This window comes from Petromyzon marinus, chromosome 8, assembly GCF_048934315.1.
Source record: "Petromyzon marinus isolate PM22_M1 ecotype Great Lakes invasive population chromosome 8, UKy_Petmar_22M1.pri1.0, whole genome shotgun sequence".
In the NCBI taxonomy this organism is placed as follows: domain Eukaryota; kingdom Metazoa; phylum Chordata; class Hyperoartia; order Petromyzontiformes; family Petromyzontidae; genus Petromyzon; species Petromyzon marinus.
Genome location: NC_133674.1, coordinates 21,466,837 through 21,493,275, shown reverse-complemented (window position 1 = coordinate 21,493,275; position 26,439 = coordinate 21,466,837). Strand labels below are relative to the sequence as shown.

Genomic DNA, 26,439 nt, shown 5'->3' with positions numbered 1-26,439 from the left:
CAAAACAGGCATTGCTGCATGGAAGAAACATAACTGCCTTAATCAACGCATATGATCGTTTTAATCCAAGGCACGTTGAGGTTAATGCCATACAGTTATGCAGTATTAGCATCACGTTTATATAATAAGAAAACTGATTGGGCAAATTATCTATTATGCGAGTGTCTAGCTTATAACTTGGGCATTAGCTAATTTCCTACTGGACAAAGTGGTGCATTAATAATTATGTGCAGGGGTAGTGGTATATGTGGCAGATAGGCAGAAGTTAAAGTAGTGAGTAGTCAGTGGATAAAATGGTATCTAGGTTGTGAGTAGAGTGGTTGATATGTGGTGTGTGTGTGTTTGGTGGTGGTGAGTGGTGTCTTGAAGTTGGTATATAATGTGGTGGATGGATAGTGTGTAGGGTGGTAGGTCGGTAGTGGACAGAGTGATGGGAAATGGGTTGAATCGTGTATGAGTAGTTGCGAAGGTGGTTGGTAGGTAGACAGTGAATAGGGTCGTTTGTAAGGATTGGGTTGTACGGTGGGTAGGTGGGTAGTGGGCAGGCTAGTGCATGGAAATGTAGTGCATAGTTTGTTGGGTGGGTTGTGAAGAGGCTACTTGGCATGTATTGTGGTATGGATGAGGGTGGTACAAGAGAATTGAGAGTTCCAGACTTTAGGTTATACTACAGACACGAGACGCCATGACATCAGCTAACAACAACCCACAAAGTAAAATGTATAACATATGAAAAATGAGCACAAAAGAAGGTTGAATAGGCTATGTGCTGATCCTGAGCTCCAGGCAATACAATTAAATTTTGTTACAAAGCATAGTCTCGCTTAATATACTGGCTGTCAACTTGTTAATTTCATCTTGAAGAGAGTGTGAATCTTTGTTTTTTATGTCTTGGAATAAAATTCAGCCTTGGTGGAAATGTAATTTCGTGCTTTGGTGTTATTTTTGAGTGAATCATAATAAGCACATGCCAGCATTTAACATTTTAGGTAAATAAGACATCAAGAAAACAAAACATAATCAAGTAAAGAAGGATTTTTGCATTCAGATCACTCAGCATTCAACATGTCAAAATTTACAATACAAATGCAGATTCATTTAGACTTACAGTGAGAAAAAAAGTATTTGATCCCCTGCTGATTTTGTACGTTTGCCCACTGACAAAGAAATGATCAGTCTATAATTTAATGGTAGGTTTATTTGAACAGTGAGAGACAGAATAACAACAACAAATATCCAGAAAAACGCATGTCAAAAATGTTATAAATTGATTTGCATTTTAATGAGGGAAATAAGTATTTGACCACCTCTCAATCAGAAAGATTTCTGGCTCCCAGGTGTCTTTTATACAGGTAACGAGCTGAGATTAGGAGCACACTCTTAAAGGGGGTGCTCCTAATCTCAGCTTGTTACCTGTGTAGTGGAGTAGGAAGGTGCGTAGTGCTAACAGCGTGATTACATGGTAACAAAGACAGTACGGGTTATGTTGGGTCAGCCTGTAGCGAAGGCAAATACAGTACAGGTTATGTTAGGGCAATTAGGCTGGGGGAGCCAAGGACGGCTGTGATTAGCTGGAGCTGTTGTCAAGGCTAGAGTGGCGCCTAAATGTCTGGGTGAGAAACAGGTGCGAACAACGCAGAGCGTCGTTGGGGCACGGACTAATTAATTGGGGAGTAATGAGAGCGGGGATAAATTGTGGAGTCGGGAATTGGAGCAGGCGTTGGAGTTGGGAGTTGGGAGCTGGACGAGGCAAGACGTGGAGTTTGGAGGAGAGTTGGGAGAAAGAGTTGGAGACGGAGGTTGGAAACAGAGTGTGGAGCGGAGCTGAAGAAGAGAAGCAGCTAGCAGTGGAGAGAGCATAACGATAGCGGAGCTGAAGAAGAGAAGCAGCCAGCAGTGGAGAGAGCGTAACGATAGCGGAGCTAAAGAAGAGAAGCAGCCAGCAGTGGAGAGAGCGTAACAATAGCGGAGAGCAGAGACGAAGTAGTTAGCAGTGGAGAGAGCATAGCGTCGGTGATAGCAGAGAGCAGAGACGAAGTAGCTCGCAGTGGAGAGAGCATAGTGACGGTGATAGCGGAGAGCCAAGACGAAGTAGCTCGCAGTGGAGAGAGCATAGTGACGGTGATAGCGGAGAGCAGAGACGAAGTAGTTAGCAGTGGAGAGAGCATAGCGACGGTGAAATCGGAGAGCGACGGGATGGTCGAATGCCTGCATAGGACGCTGACATCTATGCTTTGCCACCAGGTTAATGCCTCGCAGGATGATTGGGACCTGCATGTTGCGGCGACCCTGGCTGCTTGTAGACTGGCCCCGCATGCCTTGACGGGGTACTCGCGTTTTATTTGATGTATGGGCGCGAACCAGAAGCGCCGGCCTTGGTCAAATTGGGTGGGCAAAAACAAGGAAAGTCGTCGACGGTGCCTGCTCCTATGCAGGTAGCATTGGACTGTCTGAGAGAGGCTCGGGAGGCTTCGTTGGGTAACACGGTGTGACGAAAAGCCGCCAACGAATGGTTGCATGGTATGCAGCGGCCTCGAGAGCCGTGGTGTCCTGGGGACAAAGCTTGGTTGCACTGCCCCATGGTACCGGTGGGTACGTCTCCAAAGTTCCATCGGCCCTGGCAGGGGCCCGTTGAGGTAGTTGAGGTTCTCCGGGACCAAATTGTACGGATTCGATTCTATCGTCGAATATGGTATGTTCATCCGTCGCACCTTAAGAATTTTGTATCGCCATATGACGCGTCATCTCCCATCCCAAAACGGCCTATATTGGATGTTTCCGACGAGCCTGTGATGCGGTCGCATGTGTACGCGCCTCAGAAATCTGCCTCCCATGTGCCTGCAGGACCATCCCTATTGACTCGAAGAGGGGGTTCTGGCAGGTTTACTGGCCGGAAACCGGTTGACTGGCCGCAACCTTGAGATACTGTCCGGCCCGCGCAGGGACGAGGGACGGTCCCGCCGACAGATGGTCGCTGTGACAGGGACGGGTGTGTGTCGAGGACCAGACGCAGCCCTGACTTAACGGAGGAGCGTGCCCCGCCCTTGCCCCATGGTGTCCCGTTTAGGGGAAATGGGCTGGCAGCTGGAACTTGCTCCCGAGGATGGATCTTTCATTGACTCTACGTGTCGCGATTCTTGTACAAAGTTGTTATGTTGTGTTGTTTATTGTTACGTCCTAGATACTCCACTACCCAGAGATTGAAGTGTTGTCGTAGCCGGGACGGATAGATTTTTTCATCAGGGGAGGGGGGGGTGATGTAGTGGAGTAGGAAGGTGCGTAGTGCAAACAGCATGATTACATGGTAACAAAGAGAGTACGGGTTATGTTGAGTCAGCCTGTAGCGAAGGCAAATACAGTACAGGTTATGTTAGGCCAATTAGGCTGGGGGAGCCAAGGACGGCTGTGATTGGCTGGAGCTGTTGTCAGGCTAGAGTGGTGCCTACATTTCTGGGTGAGAAACAGGTGCGAACGACGCGGAGTGTCGTTGGGGCACGGACTAATTAATTGGGGAGTAATGAGAGGGGGGATAAATTGGGGAGTCGGGAATTGGAGCGGGAGTTGGAGTTGGGAGCTGGACGAGGCAAGACGTAGAGTTTGGAGGAGCGTTGGGAGACAGAGTTGGAGACGGAGCTTGGAAACAGATTGTGGAGCAGAGCTGAAGAAGAGAAGCAGCTAGCAGTGGAGAGAGCATAACGATAGCGGAGCTGACGAAGAGAAGCAGCCAGCAGTGGAGAGAGCGTAACGATAGCGGAGCTGGAGAAGAGAAGCAGCCAGCAGTGGAGAGAGCGTAACGATAGCGGAGCTAAAGAAGAGAAGCAGCCAGCAGTGGAGAGAGCGTAACGATAGCGGAGCTGAAGAAGAGAAGCAGCCAGCAGTGGAGAGAGCGTAACAATAGCGGAGAGCAGAGACGAAGTAGTTAGCAGTGGAGAGAGCATAGCGTCGGTGATAGCAGAAAGCAGAGACGAAGTAGCTCGCAGTGGAGAGAGCATAGTGACGGTGATAGCGCAGAGCCAAGACGAAGTAGCTCGCAGTGGAGAGAGCATAGTGACGTTGATAGCGGAGAGCAGAGACGAAGTAGTTAGCAGTGGAGAGAACATGGCGACGGTGAAAGCGGAGAGCGGAGACGAAGAAGTTAGCAGTGGAGTAAGCGCAGTGATAGTGGGGAGTGGAGAGACAAAGGTGGCGAGCGAGTCGAGTGAAGCACGGCGAGCGAGCCGTGGTGACAGGGATACGACAGGGTTTCTCGTGGAATTCAAAGATGTATTCAGTTCAGGTAAATATGACGTGGGTCGTACGTCATTGTTGCGGCATCACATTGACACTTGGAATGCACCCCCAATACGATTGAATACCCATCGTGTGAGTCCGCTGGAGAAAGATTGTATTTGGCGAGCCGTTGATGAGATGTTAGAACAGGAGATCATTTCTCCTTCGTCCAGCCCGTGGGGAGCTCCTATTGTACTCGTTAAAAAGCGCGATGGGGCCATGCGATTTTGTGTTGACTACCGAAAACTTAACAAGGTTTCTGTTGCGGAAGCGTATCTGCTCCCACGCATTGATGATTCACTAGACGCCCTGTCCGGCACGAAAATTTTTTCGACTCTTGATCTGTTGTCAGGCTTTTGGCAATTGCCCCTGGATGAAGAGTCTAAACCGAAGACTGCTTTTCGAACACCACAAGGGTTGTTCCAATTCAATGTACTCCCAATGGGGCTCCACTCCACGCCGGCCACCTTCCAACGATTAATGGAACTCGTGTTGTCAGGACTGCAGTGGGAGTCGTGTTTAATATATCTGGATGACATCATTGTTTTCAGTAAGGATTTTGACGAACATTTGCAACGGTTGCGTGCCGTTTTTGGCCAAGTGCGGCGCGCTGGTTTGAAATTTAAACCCCAAAAGTGCCATTTGCTAAGGACGTTGGTTAAATATTTGGGGCAGGTTGTTAGTGCGTCTGGGGTGGCCACCAATCCAGAAAAGACAAGTTGCATGCGAACGTGGCCGGTGCCGAAAACGGTAGCTGAGGTGCGTAGCTTCGTGGGCTTCGCGTCGTATTACTGACGATTTGTTAAGGATTTTGCCACAATTGCGAGGCCGTTGCACATGCTTACCAGAAAGGGTATGAAATTTCAGTGGGGAGACGTAGAACAATGATCGTTCGAGGTGCTGCGGGCCGCTTTGGCGGACGCACCGCCGCTTGGATTCCCTGATTTCACAAAAACCTTTATTCTTGACACGGATGCCAGTGATATGGGCATAGGCGCGGTTTTGTCGCAAATGGTGGATAGTGTTTAAAAAGTTGTGGCGTATGGCAGCCGGGTGTTGTCTCCGGCTGAACAGAAGTATTGTGTAATGCGCAGGGAGTTGCTGGCCATCGTGCACTTTGTTCGATTGTACCGACCGTATTTGTATGACAGAGATTTTTTGATCCGCACTGATCACGTGGCACTACAGTACTCGTTGCGAGTTGACCAGCCGTCGGGACAGATGGCCCATTGGCTCGAGACCCTGCAGGAGTACTCTTTCACGATCCAGCATAGGAAGGGGACGCGTCATGTCAACGCTGACGCCTTGTCGCGATTGCCGCAACCGACTGGCTCGTGTCGGTGTGCGGAGGGCTCATTGTGGTCTGTCGCTGCAGGACGTTCCGGCAATGGTCGCTGCAGCAGATTCAATTCGGCCAGAAGCGATTCCCGCTGTGGGATCGGGGTTGTTGGGTTTGACATTGGGTCAGTGGAAACGCTTACAGGTGGATGACTCCTCCCTGACCAGGATGAGGCTTCGTGCCTCTCGCTCAAGGGGATCAGAAGATCACCCCTGTCTAAAACTTGTCGATGGTCTCCTCGTTCGCTGGGATGTTGAAGCACAAAAGTTCTGTATTGTTGTTCCGATTGTGTTACGCGGGAAGCTCATTAGTGATACCCATGAAAAATTGATGCATTTAGGGGAGAAAAAGACCGCGCTGGCCTTGGGGAAAGAATTCTACTGGCCGGGGATGTATAACGATGCTCAGCGAGTTGTTAAAGCATGCCATGAATGTGCGCGGCGGAAGGCGCCGGCGCAACCCTATCGTGTACCGTTACAATCGATATGGGTTTCGCGTGTCAACAAAATTGTCGCCCTGGATATTTTGGGTCCGTTTCCCATCACCCCACGGGGGCATAAGTATCTGCTCGTCGGGGTGGAGTTCCTTACTCGCTGGTCTGTGGCATGGCCACTGGTGGACTAATCTGTGGAGTTGATCGCAGAGGCTTTCTTGGAGGGATATGTTTTCGATAAGGGCGCCCCGGAGCACTTGCTCACCGATCAAGGCAGAAATTTTTCGTCACGATTGCTTAAGGAGGTGTGTGATTCGTTGGGGACCAAAAAGATTCGGACGTCCCCGTACCACCCGCAAACCGACGGAATGGTCGAACGCCTGCATAGGACGCTGACATCTATGCTTTGCCACGAGGTTAATGCCTCGCAGGATGATTGGGACCTGCATGTTGCGGCGACCCTGGCTGCTTGTAGACTGGCCCCGCATGCCTTGACGGGGTACTCGCGTTTTATTTGATGTATGGGCGTGAACCAGAAGCGCCGGCCTTGGTCAAATTGGGTGGGCAAAAACGAGGAAAGTCGTCGACGGTGCCTGCTCCTATGCAGGTGGCATTGGACTGTCTGAGAGAGGTTCGGGAGGCTTCGTTGGGTAACACGGCATGACGAAAAGCCGCCAACGAATGGTTGCATGGTATGCAGCGGCCTCGAGAGCCGTGGTGTGTTGGGGACAAAGCTTGGTTGCACTGCCCCATGGTACCGGTGGGTACGTCTCCAAAGTTCCATCGGCCCTGGCAGGGGCCCGTTCAGGTAGTTGAGGTTCTCCGGGACCAAAGTGTACGGATTCGATTCGATCGTCGAATATGGTATGTTCATCCGTCGCACCTTAAGAATTTTGTATCGCCAAATGACGCGTCATCTCCCATCCCAAAGCGGCCTATATTGGATGTGTCCGACGAGCCTGTGATGCGGTCGCATGTGTACACGCCTCAGAAATCTGCCTCCCGTGTGCCTGCAGGACCATCCCTATTGACTCGAAGAGGGGGTTCTGGCAGGTTTACTGGCCGGAAACCGGTTGACTGGCCGCAACCTCGAGATACTGTCCGGCCCGCGCAGGGACGAGGGACGGTGCCGCCGACAGATGGTCGCTGTGACAGGGACGGGTGTGTGTCGAGGACCAGATGGAGCCCTGACTTAACGGAGGAGCGTGCCCCGCCCTTGCCCCATGGTGTCCCGTTTAGGGGAAATGGGCCGGCAGCTGGAACTTGCTCCCGAGGACGGATCTTTCATTGACTCTACGTGTCGCGGTTCTTGTACAAAGTTGTTATGTTGTGTTGTTCATTGTTACGTCCTAGGTACTCCACTACGCAGAGGTCGAAGTGTTGTCGTAGCCGGGACGGATAGATTTTTTCATCATGGGGGGGGGGGGGGTGATGTAGTGGAGTAGGAAGGTGCGTAGTGCAAACAGCATGATTACATGGTAACAAAGACAGTACGGGTTATGTTGGGTCAGCCTGTAGCGAAGGCAAATACAGTACAGGTTATGTTAGGCCAATTAGGCTGGGGGAGCCAAGGACGGCTGTGATTGGCTGCAGCTGTTATCAGGCTAGAGTGGTGCCTACATTTCTGGGTGAGAAACAGGTGCGAATGACGCGGAGTGTCGTTGGGGCACGGACTAATTAATTGGGGAGTAATGAGAGCGGGGATAAATTGGGGAGTCGGGAATTGGAGCGGGAGTTGGAGTTGGGAGCTGGACGAGGCAAGACGTGGAGTTTGGAGGACAGTTGGGAGACAGAGTTGGAGACGGAGCTTGGAAGCAGAGTGTGGAGCGGAGCTGAATAAGAGAAGCAGCTAGCAGTGGAGAGAGCGTAACGATAGCAAAGCTGAAGAAGAGAAGCAGCCAGCAGTGGAGAGAGCGTAACGATAGCGGAGCTGAAGAAGAGAAGCAGCCAGCAGTGGAGAGAGCGTAACGATAGCGGAGCTGAAGAAGAGAAGCAGCCAGCAGTGGAGAGAGCATAACAATAGCCGAGAGCAGAGACGAAGTAGTTATCAGTGGAGAGAGCATAGCATCGGTGATAGCGGAGAGCAGAGACGAAGTAGTTAGCAGTGGAGAGAGCATAGCTTCGGTGATAGCTGAGAGCAGAGACGAAGTAGCTCGCAGTGGAGAGAGCATAGTGACGGTGATAGCGGAGAGCGGAGATGAAGAAGTTAGCGGTGGAGTAAGCGAAGTGATAGTGGGGAGTGGAGAGACAAAGGTGGCGAGCGAGTCGTGGTGACAGGGATACTGTGGAATATTGAGGACATGTGGAGAGTTGTAAATAAAGCGGTATTCAAAGAAAGACAAAAGTTGTCTGAGTGAAATCGAACACTACACCTGTATAAAAAACACCTGTCCACAGAAGCAATCAATCAATCAGGTTCCAAACTCTCCACCATGGCCAAGATCAAAGAGCTCTCCAAGGATGTCAGGGACAAGATTGTAGACCTACACAAGACTGGAATGGGCTACAAGACCATTGCTAAGCAGCTCACCTCGTGGAGTTGCAATGATCATGAGAACGGTGAGGAATCAGCCCAGAACTACACGGAAGGATATTGTCAATGATCTCAAGGCAGCTGGGACCATAGTCACCAAGAAAACAATTGGTAACACACTATGCCGTGAAAGACTGAAATTCTGCAGCACCCGCAAGGTCCCCCTGCTCAAGAAAGCACAAATACATGCCCGTCTGAAGTTTGCCAATGAACGTCTGAATGATTCAGAGGACAACTGGGTGAAAGTGTTGTGGTCAGATGAGACCAAAATGGAGCTCTTTGGCATCAACTCAACTCGCCGTGTTTGGAGGAGGAGGAATGCTGCCTATGACCCCAAGAACACCATCCCCACCGTCAAACATGGAGGTGGAAACATTATGCTTTGGGGGTGTTTTTCTGCTAAGGGGACAGGACAACTTCACCGCATCAAAAGGACAATGGACGGGGCCATGTACCGTCAAATCTTGGGTGAGAACCTCCTTCCCTCAGCCAGGGCATTGAAAATGGGTCGTGGATGGGTATTCCAGCATGACAATGACCCAAAACACACGGCCAAGGCAACAAAGGAGTGGCTCAAGAAGAAGCACATTAAGGTCCTGGAGTGGCCTAGCCAGTCTCCAAACCTTAATCCCATAGAAAATCTGTGGAGGGAGCTGAAGGTTCGAGTTGCCAAACGTCAACCTCGAAACCCTAATGACTTGGAGAAGATCTGCAAAGAGGAGTGGGACAAAATCCCTCCTGAGCTGTGTGCAAACCTGGTGGCCAACTACAAAAAAACGTCTGACCTCTGTGATTGCCAACAAGCGTTTTGCCACCAAGTACTAAGTCATGTTTTGCAGAGGGGTCAAATACTTATTTCCCTCCTTAAAATGCAAATCAATTTATAACATTTTTGACATGCTTTTTCTGGATTTTTTGTTGTTGTTATTCTGTCTCTCACTGTTCAAATAAACCTACCATTAAAATTATAGACTGATCATTTCTTTGTCAGTGGGCAAACGTACAAAATCAGCAGAGGATCATATGTTTTTTTCCCTCACTGTAGTTCATTTTTCATTGCATTGAGCCATTCGCGCAAAACTACAATGTTTCTACTCTTTTTACACTCATGTGAATGCAGGGATTGCATACATTATAATTGTATTCTAATTTTACAAAATACCCCACTGCAGGAATATTTTCGTTTTATCTGCACTCCACCTGTCACCTATGCAATGTTACTTGCAAATTAGACTCTCCTGTTGTATTTAGTTCTGAACTCTCAATCAGAAATTGAAATTCAGAAATTTACTCAACCCATCATTTCCACAGGCTCAATCAAATAAGTACTACTTTTGGGAACGTCAAAAGCGATTCCCTTATGGAGAGTGGTCATTGTTGATAGGCATATGTGATCTCCGATGCTTGCTCAGGGCCACCGATGGAGATGAATGCCACCCCACACTACATTGAAAATAAAGACACTTTGACAATCAGTGGGGTATGCAGGCTGTGCAACTGCGCCAATACCCACAGTCTGGAGGGGCACTGGCACTGCGGTACGTAGAAGGGAGGCGAGGCAGACAGGAAGACCCATTTTATGCCTTGCATCAGGGCCCATACGAACCAAACGATGCCACTGTTTGATGTGATGCCTTTGCCTATCCATTATCTTGCCCTTATGGCCTGGGATTGAGTTGTACCTTCCCCACTCCCCTCCTCCCCCAACACCCCCCATCTCCCCCACAGGCACTCACCGGTGGGATCCGTGGGCTGCACGTGGCCCCCAGCGTCTCTCGCTGCATTGGTGACCGCTTGCTGGTGCAGAACATGGAACCAGTCCTTCAGGCGTGACGCCATGTCCGTCAACTCACGGTCCGAGCACACGTCTGGTGAGGGGAGATAAATTGTTTTCGTCGGGGAAAGGGGGGCAGAGAAAAATACGGTTCTGATGAGAGGGGCCTTAAGATGGTCTGGGGGCTCCGAGCAATGAACCAGTACCCATGAGATCAGAGGTTTGAATCCGGGGAATCCAGCCTGTGATTAAACTGTGCAGTGCGTATCGTATTACATTTAATTTCTACACTTAATTTGGTTTATTATAGTTCGTAGGATAAAAAATATATGCTTTTGATTGTTACAGTGTGAACACTTTTAAGGCAGGGTATGTGAAAAGATGCGCCACCATTAGCTAGCTTGGATGCAAGGCATAATCGCCTCAAATGCACGGACACGAAGAGAAAGACACCGGTTCATGACCATATTTTGACTTTGTGCAACGTGAAAGCAGGGCTGTCAATTGTTATTGGCCCCCAGGAGAAGATAGGCTCGGTTGTTGAGTCAATGACCTTTGACATTTCCAAGGACCATTACGTCCTGAAATCGATCAGAGCCCAACGAGCAAGAAGCTGTGAGTTTCAATTTCTCTGGTATTGAATTTGGAATGTTTTAATCACACTTCAAAAGGTAGCTGAGGAAATGTCTGTTAACATTTCCCCTTCAATTACCAAAGCCATTGACTATTTTTTCTGTGGTATGTATGAGACGTGAATGTTGTGCGTATGGGTGTGTACACTATTGTGTGTGTGATCAGTGTGGGGAGCGGTGGTGTAGAGTGACGTTTTCACTTTGCTATGAACCCTGTGAAGTTAAAGTCCCGTATTTATCTGGTTCTTGGCCTTCCCAAGGTCAACTCGGCCTCAAATAAGTACCTGGTGCTGTGTGTATGGAGCAGCACTGGGAAGACAGTGGCGGTCCGGGTGTGGCATTGGCCACGCCACCCGCTCCTGGGCAATGCTGCCGTAAAATAGGTGTTCTTCACTGGCAGAACTTGTCTAAGCAGAATATGTAGGCTATACTATGAATGGACCTTTGTCGTTGTGTGTGGTGAGTGTACAGTGTTGTACTTGTCAGTGTGTATATGTGTCACATTTAATGTTGTGTGGCAGGTAATGAAAAAGAAATCCGCCTAAAATGCCCGAGGAATGACATTTTCAGAACGACCAAATTGATATCCATTACTTTATTCCTGCTGCGCGCCAAATTAGTGTCACGCGATTTTAAACCAGGCGCTGACCTGACATGCACCATGCTCCATTTGCTCACACTGTTTATTTAACCTCCCTGCACAAAACACATCGTTCCACTTGGCATCAATTAAAATCAATTATGTATGAAAGTGTCGAGACATAATGCGGTCTCTACGCTGTTGCACCAGCCACAGGGCTGGAGGGGCGCTGAGCACCGGGAGCCTCCATTGGAGGATGAGAGGACACGTGACTGGGAGCGGGGAGCTCGGGTCGCGACACAGAGAGGGGGCGTGGCCGAGGGCGGCGGGAGGCAGCGGCAAGGGGATAAAGGGGGGAGCGCCGAGGGGATTCGGGGCTCGTGTTGGGGGATCGACGCAAGAGTACTCGGCGCTCTTCAGGGGTCCGCTCTTCGTCGTGGCGTAGAGTTAACTAAAAATCGTGGGTTCTGTAGCGTGTAATTTACAGACCCGTTCGCTAGCTAACTCTCACACACATAGTAACCAGTATAGGACAGCATAGCCACACTTGATAGATTAAAACCCGGTGATCAGTGAGTTGTTTATCAAAAGAGTTGCCTCTGTTGAACAGTGTGTGTGCCTCAGTAATCGCACACGCTACAAAAGTATAAAAACGGTACTCTTTCACATTGTGGAATCTGTCAAGCACAGATTAAGATATGTCTTCCATGTTAGATCTCCAGCCATGATTAACCGTATATTCTAATCCAACTGCAGCTCTCTCTAACTCACACACACCAAGAACTCCCTTCCCTTCATCATTCTTCTGCAAAATGGTGAATACTATAGACCTGTTTTTTGGGAGCATGTGTGTATTCGATATGCTGCCCCAAAATATTTGTAGAATTAGCATGTTCGTTCTGCACCGCTAAACCAGTTGTTTTAAACTTGACTCAAATTAAAAGAAAGTGTGGTATTGGAGCAGTAAACTGGTAAATATTCACGGCTTATAATGAGCTTTACACAAATCTACGACGAGGTAGGAAGTACCAAAATGCAGCCAAAATCATCATCTTCAAAACCACTCTTTTAAAAAAAATGAGCTCAATAGGACAGATGTACATTTGCATTTTGTCTATACAGCGTTGTTTATGAACATTGTATTAAGTCTGCAAATAACTTCCTGAATGGGTAATTATTTGAAACACCAGTTTCTTCTGGCAGCTTGAGATGTTTTGTATGGAAGGTGCCGTTTAAATATTAAATGATGACAATCATGATAATGTTGAAATCGTGACAAAATGGCCGCTACACATCGCCGTGTACATTTGCGGCAATGCTGGTGATCAATAAAGTGCAAAAAAGAGCTTTCAAACTCATCGGATTCCTCCAGTATAAATAATGATTCAGATTCTAAAAAGTCAGGTTCTCAAACGACACAAATCTAGCCCCATGCATCTCGATGGTCCACAATAGGCACCCGTGTGCCACTTCTTGCTCAATGCACGATTTAAAGTGCGCAATGGCGCAAGAATGAAAAGTGTTAAAACATCGTCACCCCAGGGTGCAGGGGACGGTTGGCTGTTTAATTTGGTGTTGGGTTCATATCGATGCGGGGCGAGACAGAATCAGCTGATCATTCCAGTTCCCAGCAACAAACATGACCTCAACCCTGAACTGTTCCCGCAGTCTATTAAATTCATCAAGCCCTGCGTGGCTGTAGGATCATTAACTTGCAGTGGGAGCACAACTCGAGGTGCCGCGGCCGACCCAAGTTTCAATAATTCAGCCTGAAGCTTAGAAAAAGCATCTGCATTATTAATTAAAGCTCACTTATTTTCTTGTTCGCATCCGCAAACATAAAGCAGACTTGAAACACGGTAGGACGAACTCCTCTGCCGTGGCAGATCACTGTTATAATTCAGTGGGCTCACATGACATTGACTTCTCCAAGACGGAGGTTCTTTGCAAGCCAATTGGCTACCATGAGAGATTCGTTCATGAGGCCATCCACATATACAAGCACAGAGACAATTTCAACCGAGAAGATGGATTATGGCTTAGTAACCATTGGAAAGATGTTTTAAACCATTTTGGTTCTTAATTAATTGTATTTTACGGTGACCTTTCAGACCGGAGCTCTTTCGCTGGCATTGCCTCTTAATACCTCTCACACCACGGTTAATGGTATGGTTTATAACATGGAGTATAACAGCGCATCATGGCTGTTTCTCTCCCCCCTCCTCTGTTCCGAGCATGGATGGACTCGTCCGTCTGAACGGGGCTCGTTGCTGTCCTTGGTGCTGGCGTTGAGGGGAAGAAACCGCCACACTTTTTCGCTATATGGCATTGTGATATATAGCGACTTATTGTTGGTGGCTCAGCTGATTGGAGAGTATATAGAGTTTATTGATAACATTGAGGTAGTTTATATTTTAGTTTTTTATTCGTTTACTATGTGGTATTCATTATAGAGTGTAGTGTATACCCAGTTGCTTTGTGTTAATAGCTCAGCTTATTGAAGAATATATTGAGTACATTTATTATATTGATGTAATTTAGACTTAGTTTTTTTTCACATCGGTTTACTGTATGATAGTTGGATAGTTGCAGCCCTTTAGCATCCATATACTAAATGCCTCTGTTGATATGTAAACTTTGACTTTAACATAGCTATTTATGTGATCAGTCACAAGCTAATCCCTCAGCTATTTCAATGCTAAATTCTCCTGTTTAATATGTAAACTCCTTTGTCAAGGCGCTTCACTTCTCTCACCTAGCTTAAAAGACGCTACGAATCTTAGCAGCGTTCATTGAAGCGCTGTCGTCCCGACAGTTCTGTTCCTTCACCTGAAGAAGGCTACTTGTGTTGTGGCCAAAACGTTGTGAGAATTTTATTTTATTGTTTTATTTTTATTATTTTGTTTCCATTCTACGTGACTTTACCGAAAGAACCAAGAAGATGAAAGCGGGTGTAGTCTGTTTCGTGTTTCATTTGTAGCTGCTCTATAAGCAGTGTCAATGTAGTCAACAGTGGTGGAATGATAGCTTCATCAATTTGCAGGCACAATCAAATGGATAAACAATGTTTGTTTCCATATAAAACCCGTTTAATTTGATTTTATTTGAGATGTGATCAATATGAGGTTGGAATGTAAGTTTTTAATCAATCAGTGAACAGGTGAAGGGCATTAAACTGGATTTTGGTTTGAAAAAAATTACATGATCTTCATTTTGTGTTGATTTAGGCGCAATTTCAATGATGACAATTGATATTGATTTAAGTAGAACTCGTGTTGGAGCCTTTGTTTGACTTTGTGTGGAGATATACCCGATGCTGGCAGGAAAGTGTCATCAGCAAAGAGATTTCGTTTGGAGTTATTTAAGTTTAGTCCAATATTGTTTAAATATGTAGTGGAATAGAAAGGTGCGTATTGCATGGAAACAGAGACAGTGCGGGTTATGTTGGGTCAGCCTGTTGTGAAGGCAAAGTCATTGGGGTTATGTTGGGTCAGCCTGCAACGAAGGCAAATACAGTGCAGGTTATGTTGGGGCAATTAAGCTGGGAGAGCCAAGGACGACTGTGATTGGTTGGGGCTGTTGCCGGGGCTGGAGAGGCGTCTTGAAGTCTGGCGAGAAACAGGTGTAGGATCACACGGGGTGCCGTTGGGACGCGGACTAATTAATTGGGGCGTAATAAGAGCAGGGATAAATTGGGGGGTCGGCAATTGGAGTGGGAGTTGGGAGCTGGACGAGGCAAGACGTGGAGTTTGGAGGAGAGTTTGGAGACAGAGTGGGGGACAGCGTTTGGAGACAGAATTGGAAACAGAGTTTGGAGACAGAATTGGAAACAGAGTTTGGAGACTGAGTGTGGAGCGAAGCTGAAGAAGAGAAGCAGCTAGCAGTGGAGACAGCGTAGCGATAGCGTAGCTGGAGACGAGAATAGCCAGTAGTGGAGAGAGTGTAGCGATAGCAGAGCTGAAGTCGCTGTGTGCGAAGTCGCTGTGTGCGAAGACACTGTGTGTGGAGTCGCTGAGTGCGGAGTCGCTGAGTGCGGAGCAAGCGAAGTAATCGTGGGGAGTGGAGAGACAAAGGTGGCGCGCGAGTCGAGTGAAGCACGGCGAGCAGGCCGTGGCGACCTGGATATTGTGGAATGTGGAGGACATGCTGAGAGTTGTAAATAAAGCGGTGTTCGAAGAAAGACAGAAGTTGTCCGAGTGAAATCGAACACTACAAATATACGAACAGAATTGGACTGAGCACGGAACCTTGTGGAACACCCTTTGTTCTTTTTATATTTGTGGTTTAAGAGTTACCTATCAGACCATTCTCAAAAGACCAACTTGGTCAACAGTTGGCTGAGTCTTGTGAGTAGAATGTCATTATCAAGTGCCAAAGGCTTTTGACAAGTCAAGGAATGGTGCACACCATTGCTGTGGTGGTGCAGTAATCCTCTCGAAAATAAGACTTTACTGTGCATGAAATATAGTTTTTTAGGTAGCAGTTTATTTGTGATTTGAGTATTTTTTCGAATATTTTAGTAACTGATTAAATAATAGAGATTCTTATATAATTATTAAGATCTTCTTTGGAGCTATTTTTGTAAACTGAACAGATTGGTGATTACTGACCTCATGTTTTCAGCCCTCCGTCATTCTGTAGTGGAGATCCTCATTCCTATGATGGGGGATGAGTCTTTATAAAACAACTGCTGTTACGTTCCCATGTAGCGGTACCCATTAAATCGCGAAGGTTTGAGTTTCCCCTTCATCTAACCAGGATGTTAACTTACCTTTGCATTTTCAGAGCTCATGAGCCTGACAATAAAATGATCAAAAGTACGTATAGTTAACACTAATAGGCAAAAGCCGCCAATTTGTAGCACATCTGCCAGCGTAAATCAATAAAAAATAATACAAGGAAGGCGATAGCCACCCACTGCTCACTGAGGAGGAGACCATAGGCAGCCGAGAATGGCATAATAAATGCAGCTTTAAATTTAAACAGGACACAGGTCTTGCGAACAAGTTTAGCAAAAACATTTAAAATAATGGTCGAACGGCAGAGCAAAAAGAACCGTAAAATGTGCGTTTCTGGAAATATTTAAAGCTCACAAAAAGGAAATACACTCACTCAAGGCCTAGGGTTAAGTTACTGAGCAACTGGCACGTGGAACAAAAGTAGAATAAAATTAACCAGCGAAGTAGCGTGTAGCATGGAAATAACAAAAACTGTATTCATCGACAGTGACACCCAGCAACATCGGCAGTGACTCACAATGACCCTATGGGTAGAATGGCACTGGATATGGTGAGTTTTACAATTATTAAAGAAACATTTGATCCATGGCTCCAACATGCCGGGGCATTTGTTGTCGCTGCAGCATTTGCAGTGAAGGCAACGATCATTACTCAGTGGCACGACACAAAGAGTGCGGCGAGTAAGATACACTACCCCCGTGGCGACACCTTGATTCATGCCCCCAGACAAGAAGAACAGCCACGGAAATAAAACAAAAGCAAAGGCTGACGATGTTTATCATAACCAAAGGCCATGTCGCTCGACTCTCACCATCAACCCCCCCTAGTCTGGGCCAGTTTGCTTGGGACCCCACTGCAGTTTCTAACGGCAGCCCAGGTGCATAATGGGAATATGGATTTTGTGCAATATAGGGGTATAGTTGAGCTGGGATAGCCAATCATTTCAGTTATAGATTACTCTACCGATTATGATTTCGATTACTCGTTGGGGAAAAAACGTTCCTCTGTTGCCACATGCGTCGTTGGATGGGACGTGATGTTTGGGGTTTTATTGATGTCATCGGCATCATTAGCCAAGTTGCGCTCGGGGCATGGCTATTAGGGGTTTCCTGCCTTCAGGAGGCAGTATGTGGGGGTGGTCACAATATTTTTAAAAGGACCCAAGTAATCAATTACAATAGAGCAGCCGACTACAATCTTTAGTCAATCGATGCAATGTACGAATCGTGATGCATGCGGAGGCACTGCCGCCATGGCTACGATGCAAACATCGCGCACCTTCACGGGCGCCCCAATGTCATGCATGCTGTGCGTGAGTTGGCCCCAAAAGCGGGATTTGGCATGTTTTTGAAGCATAGAAAATCTGGCTTGACTCAAGGTCAGTCACAAAATATAACACTGGTGATGACATTTTGAAAGACGTGGAACCATTAAAGCATCACTAGGTAATTGCCTGATGAGCATTGCGACAAGGGATTGCTGATTAAATAGTTATTTTTGTTTGACCTTGTTATAAGTCCCCACCCCAGGCAACCATGAATTAAATTATTATTTTTACACCTAAATGCACTGTGTGAAAGTTGCTATTCTCAAGTTTAATTTGTCCAGTAGTTATGAATTTGTTTACACCCTCTTTATTTTTTTCATGCAACCTCTGAATATATAATTTTTCACAATGCATTCTCTCCACCTTAATTTTCCTCGTTGCTGCATGTTCTGAGACACTGCTACTTAATTGCTTCATTAGTCATCCTTACTTGCCACTATGTGCCAACACATCAGGCCATGTTTGCTCATTTCAGCTTCCCATCACGCAACACTAACGGGCATGCTTACTGTAACTTCGGCATGCCGGCTGTAATTTAACCACATGCCAAAGCTAGACCTCAGAGCCGCCGTGACTTACAGCAGCTCGGAGTGCAGTGATAGATTCATCAGACCGCCAAGAATGAAATCACATTGATTAGTGGAGCCTTTCATCTCACCTAATGGCTTTCCTACTCGCTGCCCTGCTTTTGGTCACACACGGGCAATAGTGAATAAAAATGTACGAAATGAGAAAAGACCACTCGGACCATCGACCTGCCTCCATGGCGGATCGGAAGATGGATTAACAGCGCGCACTGGCTCCCCACCACACACGGCATTCCCAGTAACCACGGGTAGTGATGAGATTCATCATAATGTACTGTGTGGTGCTGCCACTGACGTGAGCAGCAGAGATAGAATGGAAATTCGTTCCATTCTGATCAAAGAGCAGTGAGTCCAACAATGAGAGACTCACTGTTGAACACCACTGCACGGGTGATTTGCAAGTCAAGAAATTGGGTCGCGGGGTCACGGTGATACATATGTAGTGACTTAACTCGGAGACACTAAGAGTTGGAGGCACTTCTTTTATTTAACTGAGCAACCTTTGCACAATACACACCCTACCACTAAATAGGGTTTTTTTGGGTTAGATCGCGTAAATATATAAATGTGTCATTAAAACCCGCCACCACCCGACACAGCCAACTAGTAAGGGTTGTCACGTAAACAGAACATACCACTTCGTCACTAGTACAGCACAACGGTGTGTTGGAGAGTCAAGCCACAACATTTACAATCTGAGTACGATGTTTCACCAGTAATTACAACCAGCTTCATCAGGCGACAGCCAGATTTGGGGAGAAATCGAACTGTTTCGTTCCTTATATAGAGGCTTAGATGTGGTGACCAAGCTTCTGCGCTCTTGTGCCACGTGGGCGGGGGGATTACTAAAGGCAACTTACATTATGCATTATGCTATCTCTTTGAACATGTCCTTCCTGTCTGTTGTGTGTATTAGAATAGCCGTACCAGCATAGGGTGTGTAAACATCCTACACTGGTACACACTCTTCTGTCGCTGATTTATACAGTATTCTACGTGGGTTGCTAGCCTATACACAACACTAGCCGTCAAACACTGACGGCGCTGAACCGAGACACCCAATTACCGTCTAACAGCGCAATATCTAGTGAAGACGACAGCGACGATGGCGACAATCTTTAACAGCACGACGGGAATCTCACTCGAAACGACAGCCCTGAGCTCTCGCTCAGGGCCCCCTTTACGCTCCCAGCGTGACCTCGCTCTGCTCCGGCCACGCCCCCTCTCTAGAACCTACCAGCAGGTTCCCGAGGCTTCCCCCTGTCCCCCTTCTGTAACCTTTCCCCAGAATTCCCCTCTGGTGTATTACCTGACCTGCTGACGTCAGGGCTGCTGTAAGTCGCAGATCTCCTTCCCTGCCAGCAGCCAGCGCTATGCTGCTACATTACTTATTCTATGTCACTACACATAGAGTAGCTGAGGCACAGGTGTGAGGCTGGCTCTTGTCTAATATCATCAATGCCTATCAAGGCAACTCAGAGCCAAACAGAGCAATGGATAGTCACCAATGGTAACGGACAGGGTGTTGATGATAAGAGTGGTGAGGGGGTAGGGTAGTGAGGGATTCAGTTGTGGGGGGTAGAGCGGTAACGAGTACGGCAGTGATAAGTAGGCGGTGAGGAGGTGAGCGGGCTGACAAGTAGGGTGGTGAGGGATATTGAGATGAAGGTTATGGTGGTGAGGAGTAGCGTTCTGAGGGGTTGGGTGGTGAGTATGGTAGTGAGGAGTTGGGTAGTGAAGAATAAGTGCTATGAGGTGGGGTAACAATGGATGGTGTGGTGAGGAGTATACGGTAGTGACTAATAGGGTGGTGAGGAGTCGTGTTTGGAAGTGAGGTGAGGAGCAGGGCATTGAGATGTTATAGCAATGATGGGGCACGGCGGTGAGGAGACGTCTGGTGAGGGTCGAGGCGTCTGGTGAGGGTCGAGGAGGTGGGGAGGAGGTGACAACGCCGCTTCACCTTTGTCGCTTGTGCCAGGGGTGCTGTTTTCCGTGTGGCAGGGGCACGAGGTGGCACACTTCACCGCCATCTGCTTTCTGGTCACACATGCCTGGTACTCCAGCTTGCACTGAAACAACAGTGGTTAAACAAACACCACGCAGCGGTTACGGTTTACTTTACTACCCTCCTTCATAACGTGCATCCTCTAGAGGAAGATTAAGGATGCATATTTGTATTTATTGAGAGCTTAAAATGCCACGGCATCTCGGAACGCTTATGCAACTCAAAAACAATATTTAAATGTCCTTTACTGTGGAGTGACACAATTTTTAATGGCAAAAAATACTCCAAAGTTAATTTTAGGTGTTCCACGATAGCATTCTCGTGATTTCACTTTGATATCAGACTGAAAAATTGTATTGTGAATGCTGATGTTAGCAGGGCATTTACGGAGCCCCTGACTGATTTTAAAAGTTTCAAATTTTAGTTTATGAAGCTTCAAACTCACGTCGGACAGCTGTCTATGTTTATTATACGTGGCCTTTACAGTAATGCGAGATGCCTGTGGTATTTCTAAGATATAATATATTCAAATTGGGGTAGCGATGGTGCAGTAGTTTTAGCACACTGTGCTATGAACTAGGCCACCTGCGATTAATTCCTAGTCATAGATAACAGCAGTGATATCTGAACCGGTTCTGGGACACAACCTCCTTTCGTGAACTAGTGCCGGCCAGCATGGCGAGGTATGGTCCAACAGCCCCTACTAATAATAATTGACATTTGCAAGGCGCATTTCATCCACAGATTCCAATATGCCATGTATGGAAAGCAGTAAATAATCTGAACCAGGCTAAACCGACAGAACTTGGGGCTGAAGGCCAGTTTAAAGAAGTTTTCAAGAAAAACTTCAATAGCCCTAACGACTTTGGTTGTCTTATTACGAAAGGCAAAGCGTTGTTCCACAGTCTGGGAGCTGCACTGGCAAAGCTCCATCACACCAGGAACAGAGCCTTAACCTCTGAGTCCTTAGCAGAGGGTGGTCGCAAGATCTCGTGGACCTCGTTGGAGTGTAAACATGGATCAGTTCCTGCAAATATTGGTGTGCTAACCCATCGAGAACCTTGTATTATCAGCAGCAGCAGGGTTTTATAGTCCGCTCGTGCAAAGATAAGATAGCAGGTGTGATGTTCCCTCAAACGGTGTGCATAAGCACTCTAACAGCAGCCTTCTGAACAAAATCCCGAAAAGTAATGTGTTGTAGTAATCAAGATGGGAGAACACGAAAGCATGGACCAGTATCTCTGAGTCATTAGGTGACATGAATCAAATAAGGCATCGAAACTCTGTCAAGTAAGGTCAAATGTGACAACGTGGAGCCAACTGCGCCCCTCCTCCCCTGCTGCACCCCAAATTGCATTACATGCTCGTGAGCGTTACTGCCAGCGCAGAGTGGCGAGGGTGGCTTGGGAGTGAGGCGGCAATGTCTGCCTCCGTTCTTGTCACCCCATGTGGCCTGCGCTGGTACCTGCTGCTGATAAATGTTCCTCAGGCTCACACCGAGATCTCGGCAGATTACAGTTTGGTCAGAGCAGAGGTCAGTGGGACCGAGTGGAAGGTTTGTGTCATGCGAGCCGTCCCATGAAGAGAAATGTCGACTTCCTCTAGCCCCCCAGAGCCATACAACCATTTCCTATGACTAATTTTAAAACTCTCTACGAGATCAGTGATTTCCCTGCGTGGAATATGTTTGGTCTAACGCGAATAGTGGCCATGTTCCTGGGTGTGCACTTAAACTAATTGGAGCTGTTAAATTGGCACCGCTACAAGGTGGCAATCAGCATAATTACGACGTTTCCACCTGAGGTCTCCGCTACTTTATCTATCCAAGTGTTCAGAGTTATATTTGTGTTAAATAACAAGCAATATATTAATTGTTACTTTTGCATACGTGATTTTACCCCTAAAATCACTCATTTTGTTCATTAACCTGGGGGAGGCTTTACATCAGATTAAAAACGCTATATCACAGCAATTATATATAATTTTCTATTTCCAACAAAAGCGATGATGCTTGAAATCTTGTAATACGTATCTCCTCCCACTTCTCAAGATGTAGGTATGTGGAACTCCTTTCACACTGTAGGTAGCCACAGAGCAGTATGGAAACATCTCCATCACGAGTAGAAGAAGCAGATCAGGAAACTGAATAAAGCTGAGCAAGAAAAATATTTAAAACCCCGGTCATGATTCCCCAAGCTTTGACATGACATGGATTAGAAACAAGGCTCCTTGCTTGAAGCTAAACTCCTAAGTTGCAGGTGCGGTTCGTCCGCGAGGGGCGTTGGGGCGCTGCCCCATGAAGCACCTGGAGATGAGAAATTATTTTTGGACTAAAAATACTTTCCTATAAATTGTTCTTTTGTTTAAAAAAATTCAAAATGAATTACCTAAAGAAGATAACATTTTAAGTTGTTCATATTAGAAACCGCTGCAACACAGTCGGATTTGTGAGAGGTCTCGAGGCGAATGTGAAGGCGTCTGAGAGAGATTTCCCTTCATTCGTTGCGATTAGCTTAGCATTTTAGCCAGGCCGTTTGAGACCCATTCAGGGCAGCAAAAAAGGCGCCCATGACTGTAATGACTATGTCACAACGCTAGAATATGGGACCTTTCTTGCCAGTATAAAAATAAAAAGAATAGAATTGACCCTTTCTGGCAATAATACAGGTGTTAAGATGTTAGACCAGATCAGACGAGAAAGCCAGACGAGAAAACCTTTTGCTTGGTCTGGTCTAATACTTTGAGACGAGGCTCTAAAGAAAGCTGTCTCTGGTGTGGACCAATCAGTTTCAAAGACAATGCATATATTATCGGAGCATGTTTTGTTTGCATGTTCACCACAAGTACGTGTGGTTAATGCAGACATAATTCCTTGCAAAAGGTTTCTGTTTGGTGTCTTAACATCTTAACACCTGTTTTATTTCCAGAAAGGGTAAAACCAATTATTATATCACAACGCTAGGTTGCACTGTGCAAATATAGCAGGTCATGGCCTACATGCTCTAGGCTTTTGGCAGTGTCAAAGGGGTTGTGCAGTGTGGACTTGAGGGTCATGTGGACAACATTTGAGTGCTTTGTTGTTTTGTTTCGTATTGTTTATAAATGCCTACCATTGGTAGATAAGACAGTTATATCACTTTCACGGGAAGGCCAATCACGTGACGAGGTTTTTATTCATTATAACACCATATTTTCGAAGGTCACTCACAACAGCCCCACCTAGCAGATATGTCACGAGCCACCAACTGCGAAGCCGTGCATCCAGCCCATCCCATGTGAATTTGAAGCTTTGTTACTGAGAAATCATGAGTTTAATATAGCAGTCAGGTGCCCGAGTGATGCCACTAGATCTATATTTTGGCATTTCTGGTCATGACCTGAAATACTTTTTTATCTCTAAAACTTCAAAATTGTGTCAGCATGCCCAGGACATATAGCCTAGGTGTAATGATTTTAATTTAAAGTGTGAACTGCTTTCACATGCCAATACATCTATGACGTATTTATATAAGTATATATCATGGTAGAATGAGTGTCTCACATATAGAAGATTGCAAGTTTAAACCATAGTTCTGGTGGTGACTCAGCCCAGGGATAATACAATCAATACCACTTTGTGGGGAACTGAACAGTGGTTGTTCTATGGAGAGACTCGCCCAACGCCATGGGAATGTGGTATATCTACTCTGGTTCAGGGCTGCAAGGAGAAGAAGAGCACCAATTCCTCAATGCTCATTGGAGGAGGAAATTATTTTTACTCTGACAGGATACCAAGCTGTGCTGTTGTTTTTTCTTTATCCCAGGGATCATTATTTCATACGGTCAATGAAGAGCAACTATTAGAGATTCAGTTCTGAGTAATTTAGCCATTTAGTTGCTTTCTGTGGGAGTTCGTGAATTGCATATACACCCACTCACCCACCCACTGATTCTTCCACTCTCTCAACCACTAACTCAATTACTAACTCACTCACTCAACCACTCACTCACTCACCACCCACTCACTCACCCACTCATTCAAGCACCCACCATCCCTTCATATTTATATTCAAAGCAGTGCTTTGATTCATGCTTTGGTGTTTGCAGCCACAGTCTCACACAGTAAGATATTCTTTGATTTTGTAAGGGTTAGAATCTAACCCAGTGATTCTCAAGTACAGTCTTTGCAACGACCCTTGATCTACATCTTCATGATTACCAATATATTCTATTCACAAGCAAATTAAGCCATTGTGAACGACTACATGTGCCTGATGGTTGGTAATCACGGAGAGCTGTGGTGTGAAGAGCCACAAGGACTGGTGTCGAGAAACTCTGCCCTCACCCAACACCTCGGATCCTGAGAGCTGCTGCTGAGCAAGAAATTCACGAGAGAACCTTCGTGTGCTATACAAAAAAATCCACAAGTAATCATCGCTACTCATGAGGATTAATGGAGGGCACACTGAGAAGATATTTGCTACCAATGCTATGAAATTGTTGCGGCCACACACTGTTGGCTTTGGAAAATAATAAATGTATGTGTACGTCTTCCAAAGCTAACCGTATTGTATAGTTGTGTGACTGTGTGGAGAACGGTGGGGCAGTGGTTAGTGTGTGGTACTACAAACCTGATTACTTGGGTTCGATTCCCAGCCATGGATAACATTAGTGGTGAGTATTACCAGAACAAGTCCTGGGTTTCCACTCGGTCAACTCAGATTTCTATGAGTACCTGGTGCGATTCGTAAACATCCACACTAGGGGGGAGACAAAGGCGATGGGCGTGATGCTAGTCACTCCCACTCCTTTGTGCATCAATGTTTCTAGCTTGTGATACATGCATCAATTCAGATGTGTGGGAATCAGATTTTTTTCGATTCATATGTTGGATGTAATTAAAATCACATAACCTTCCTCAGCCACGAGAGGCTGCTATGTCCATCACTATGCAAAAAATAAACGATGATCTAATGGGATCGTAACTAATTATTGAATCGCAATGGAAGTGGGAGCATAATTGTTAAACCCATACTCACAGCGTATTCCCCAACAGTCGAACCCTAACCAAAGGAACATTGCCTCTGCCTTTGTGTATGTGTGCACATGCACATTTAATGAAATACTTCACATACACACGTGTTATTACACTTCAGTGAGTAGAAGCTTATCTGTAAGATTATTGTTTCCGCCGATATCTTATAGCGGCACGAGACATGTCCTTTTGAGAATGTATCTTTGGCATGGCCACATGCATTTGGAATGGGCAATTTTACTCAAAAGGTGAAAAGTAAATAACGAAAAATTGGTGCCGTTTAACGGCAGATAGAAGCACGGAGGGTTTGCGGTTGAAGGGGGATGATGAAAAGTTCAGCGGTGTAATAATCCTACCCATACTCCTACCTTGAGGTCCACCTCCCAGCAACTCATCATTCCAATGTTTTAGCAAATTCATGAGCTTATCACACTGGAAGTATGTGATTGTTCCATTTTAACAAAAAAAAACAGCACCCTCTTTTAAAATGAAAGTTGCTAAAAATTGTAATAAATATTTATGACAACTTTGCCACAAACCATATTGTTTGCTTTGCTATCCTGCATAAAGCAAATTATTTAATGGTTTGTACTTGAAAGCACAGAGCAAATGATGGCGGGTTTGTTTTGTAAAGTATGGTATTTTAATTATAATTTTGGCGTGCATGTGTTCTGCAGAGATAGCACGTGTGTTTGTGCAATAGGTTGTGTGTTGGTTGCTTAATGCATGGATACCCAGACACGTTTGTATTCATTGTCGTTTGTCAAATTTGCGAATGGAAGGACACCGATGCCACTTTGCACAGTGCAGTGTTTACCATGTGTGTTTGTTGTGTGCAGGAAAACATGTATCCATTTGTGTCTGGGTGTGTGTGTGTAGGAACGGTGGTGCAGTGATTAGCCTATTGTGCTACGAACCTGGTGACCCGAGTTTGATTCCTGCTCATGACCAATATTGGTGCCATTATCTGAAACGGTCCGCCCTTGGTCGTCACAGCCTCAATTGAGTACCTGGTACGGTGTATGAACATCAGCGCTGGGAGACAAAGACCACCAAGCATGGTGTTGGCCACACCATCGCCTTATGTGTCATAAGTGCTCGCTAACAGCACTTGTCCTCACAGCTTGTTAAAGACTAAAGCAAGGGATATTTGTATATGCATGTGTGTACATTCTAGGGATGAGTTGTGGATATAATAATTTCAGAG

The 26,439-nt window shown here is 46.3% G+C and overlaps 1 protein-coding gene across 1 annotated transcript in view; it reads right to left on the bottom strand.

Annotated features, from left to right (window-relative positions):
- The window catches only part of LOC116940374 (testican-3-like), a 211,272-nt gene that overhangs the window by 10,770 nt on the left and 174,063 nt on the right, over positions 1-26,439 (bottom strand). Inside the window, exons 6-7 of the mRNA XM_032950154.2 lie at positions 20,174-20,282; positions 10,311-10,442 (exon numbers count right to left, since the gene is read on the bottom strand). Coding sequence (XP_032806045.1) covers positions 10,311-10,442; positions 20,174-20,282 — 241 coding nt within the window. The remainder of the gene's footprint in view (positions 1-10,310; positions 10,443-20,173; positions 20,283-26,439) is intronic.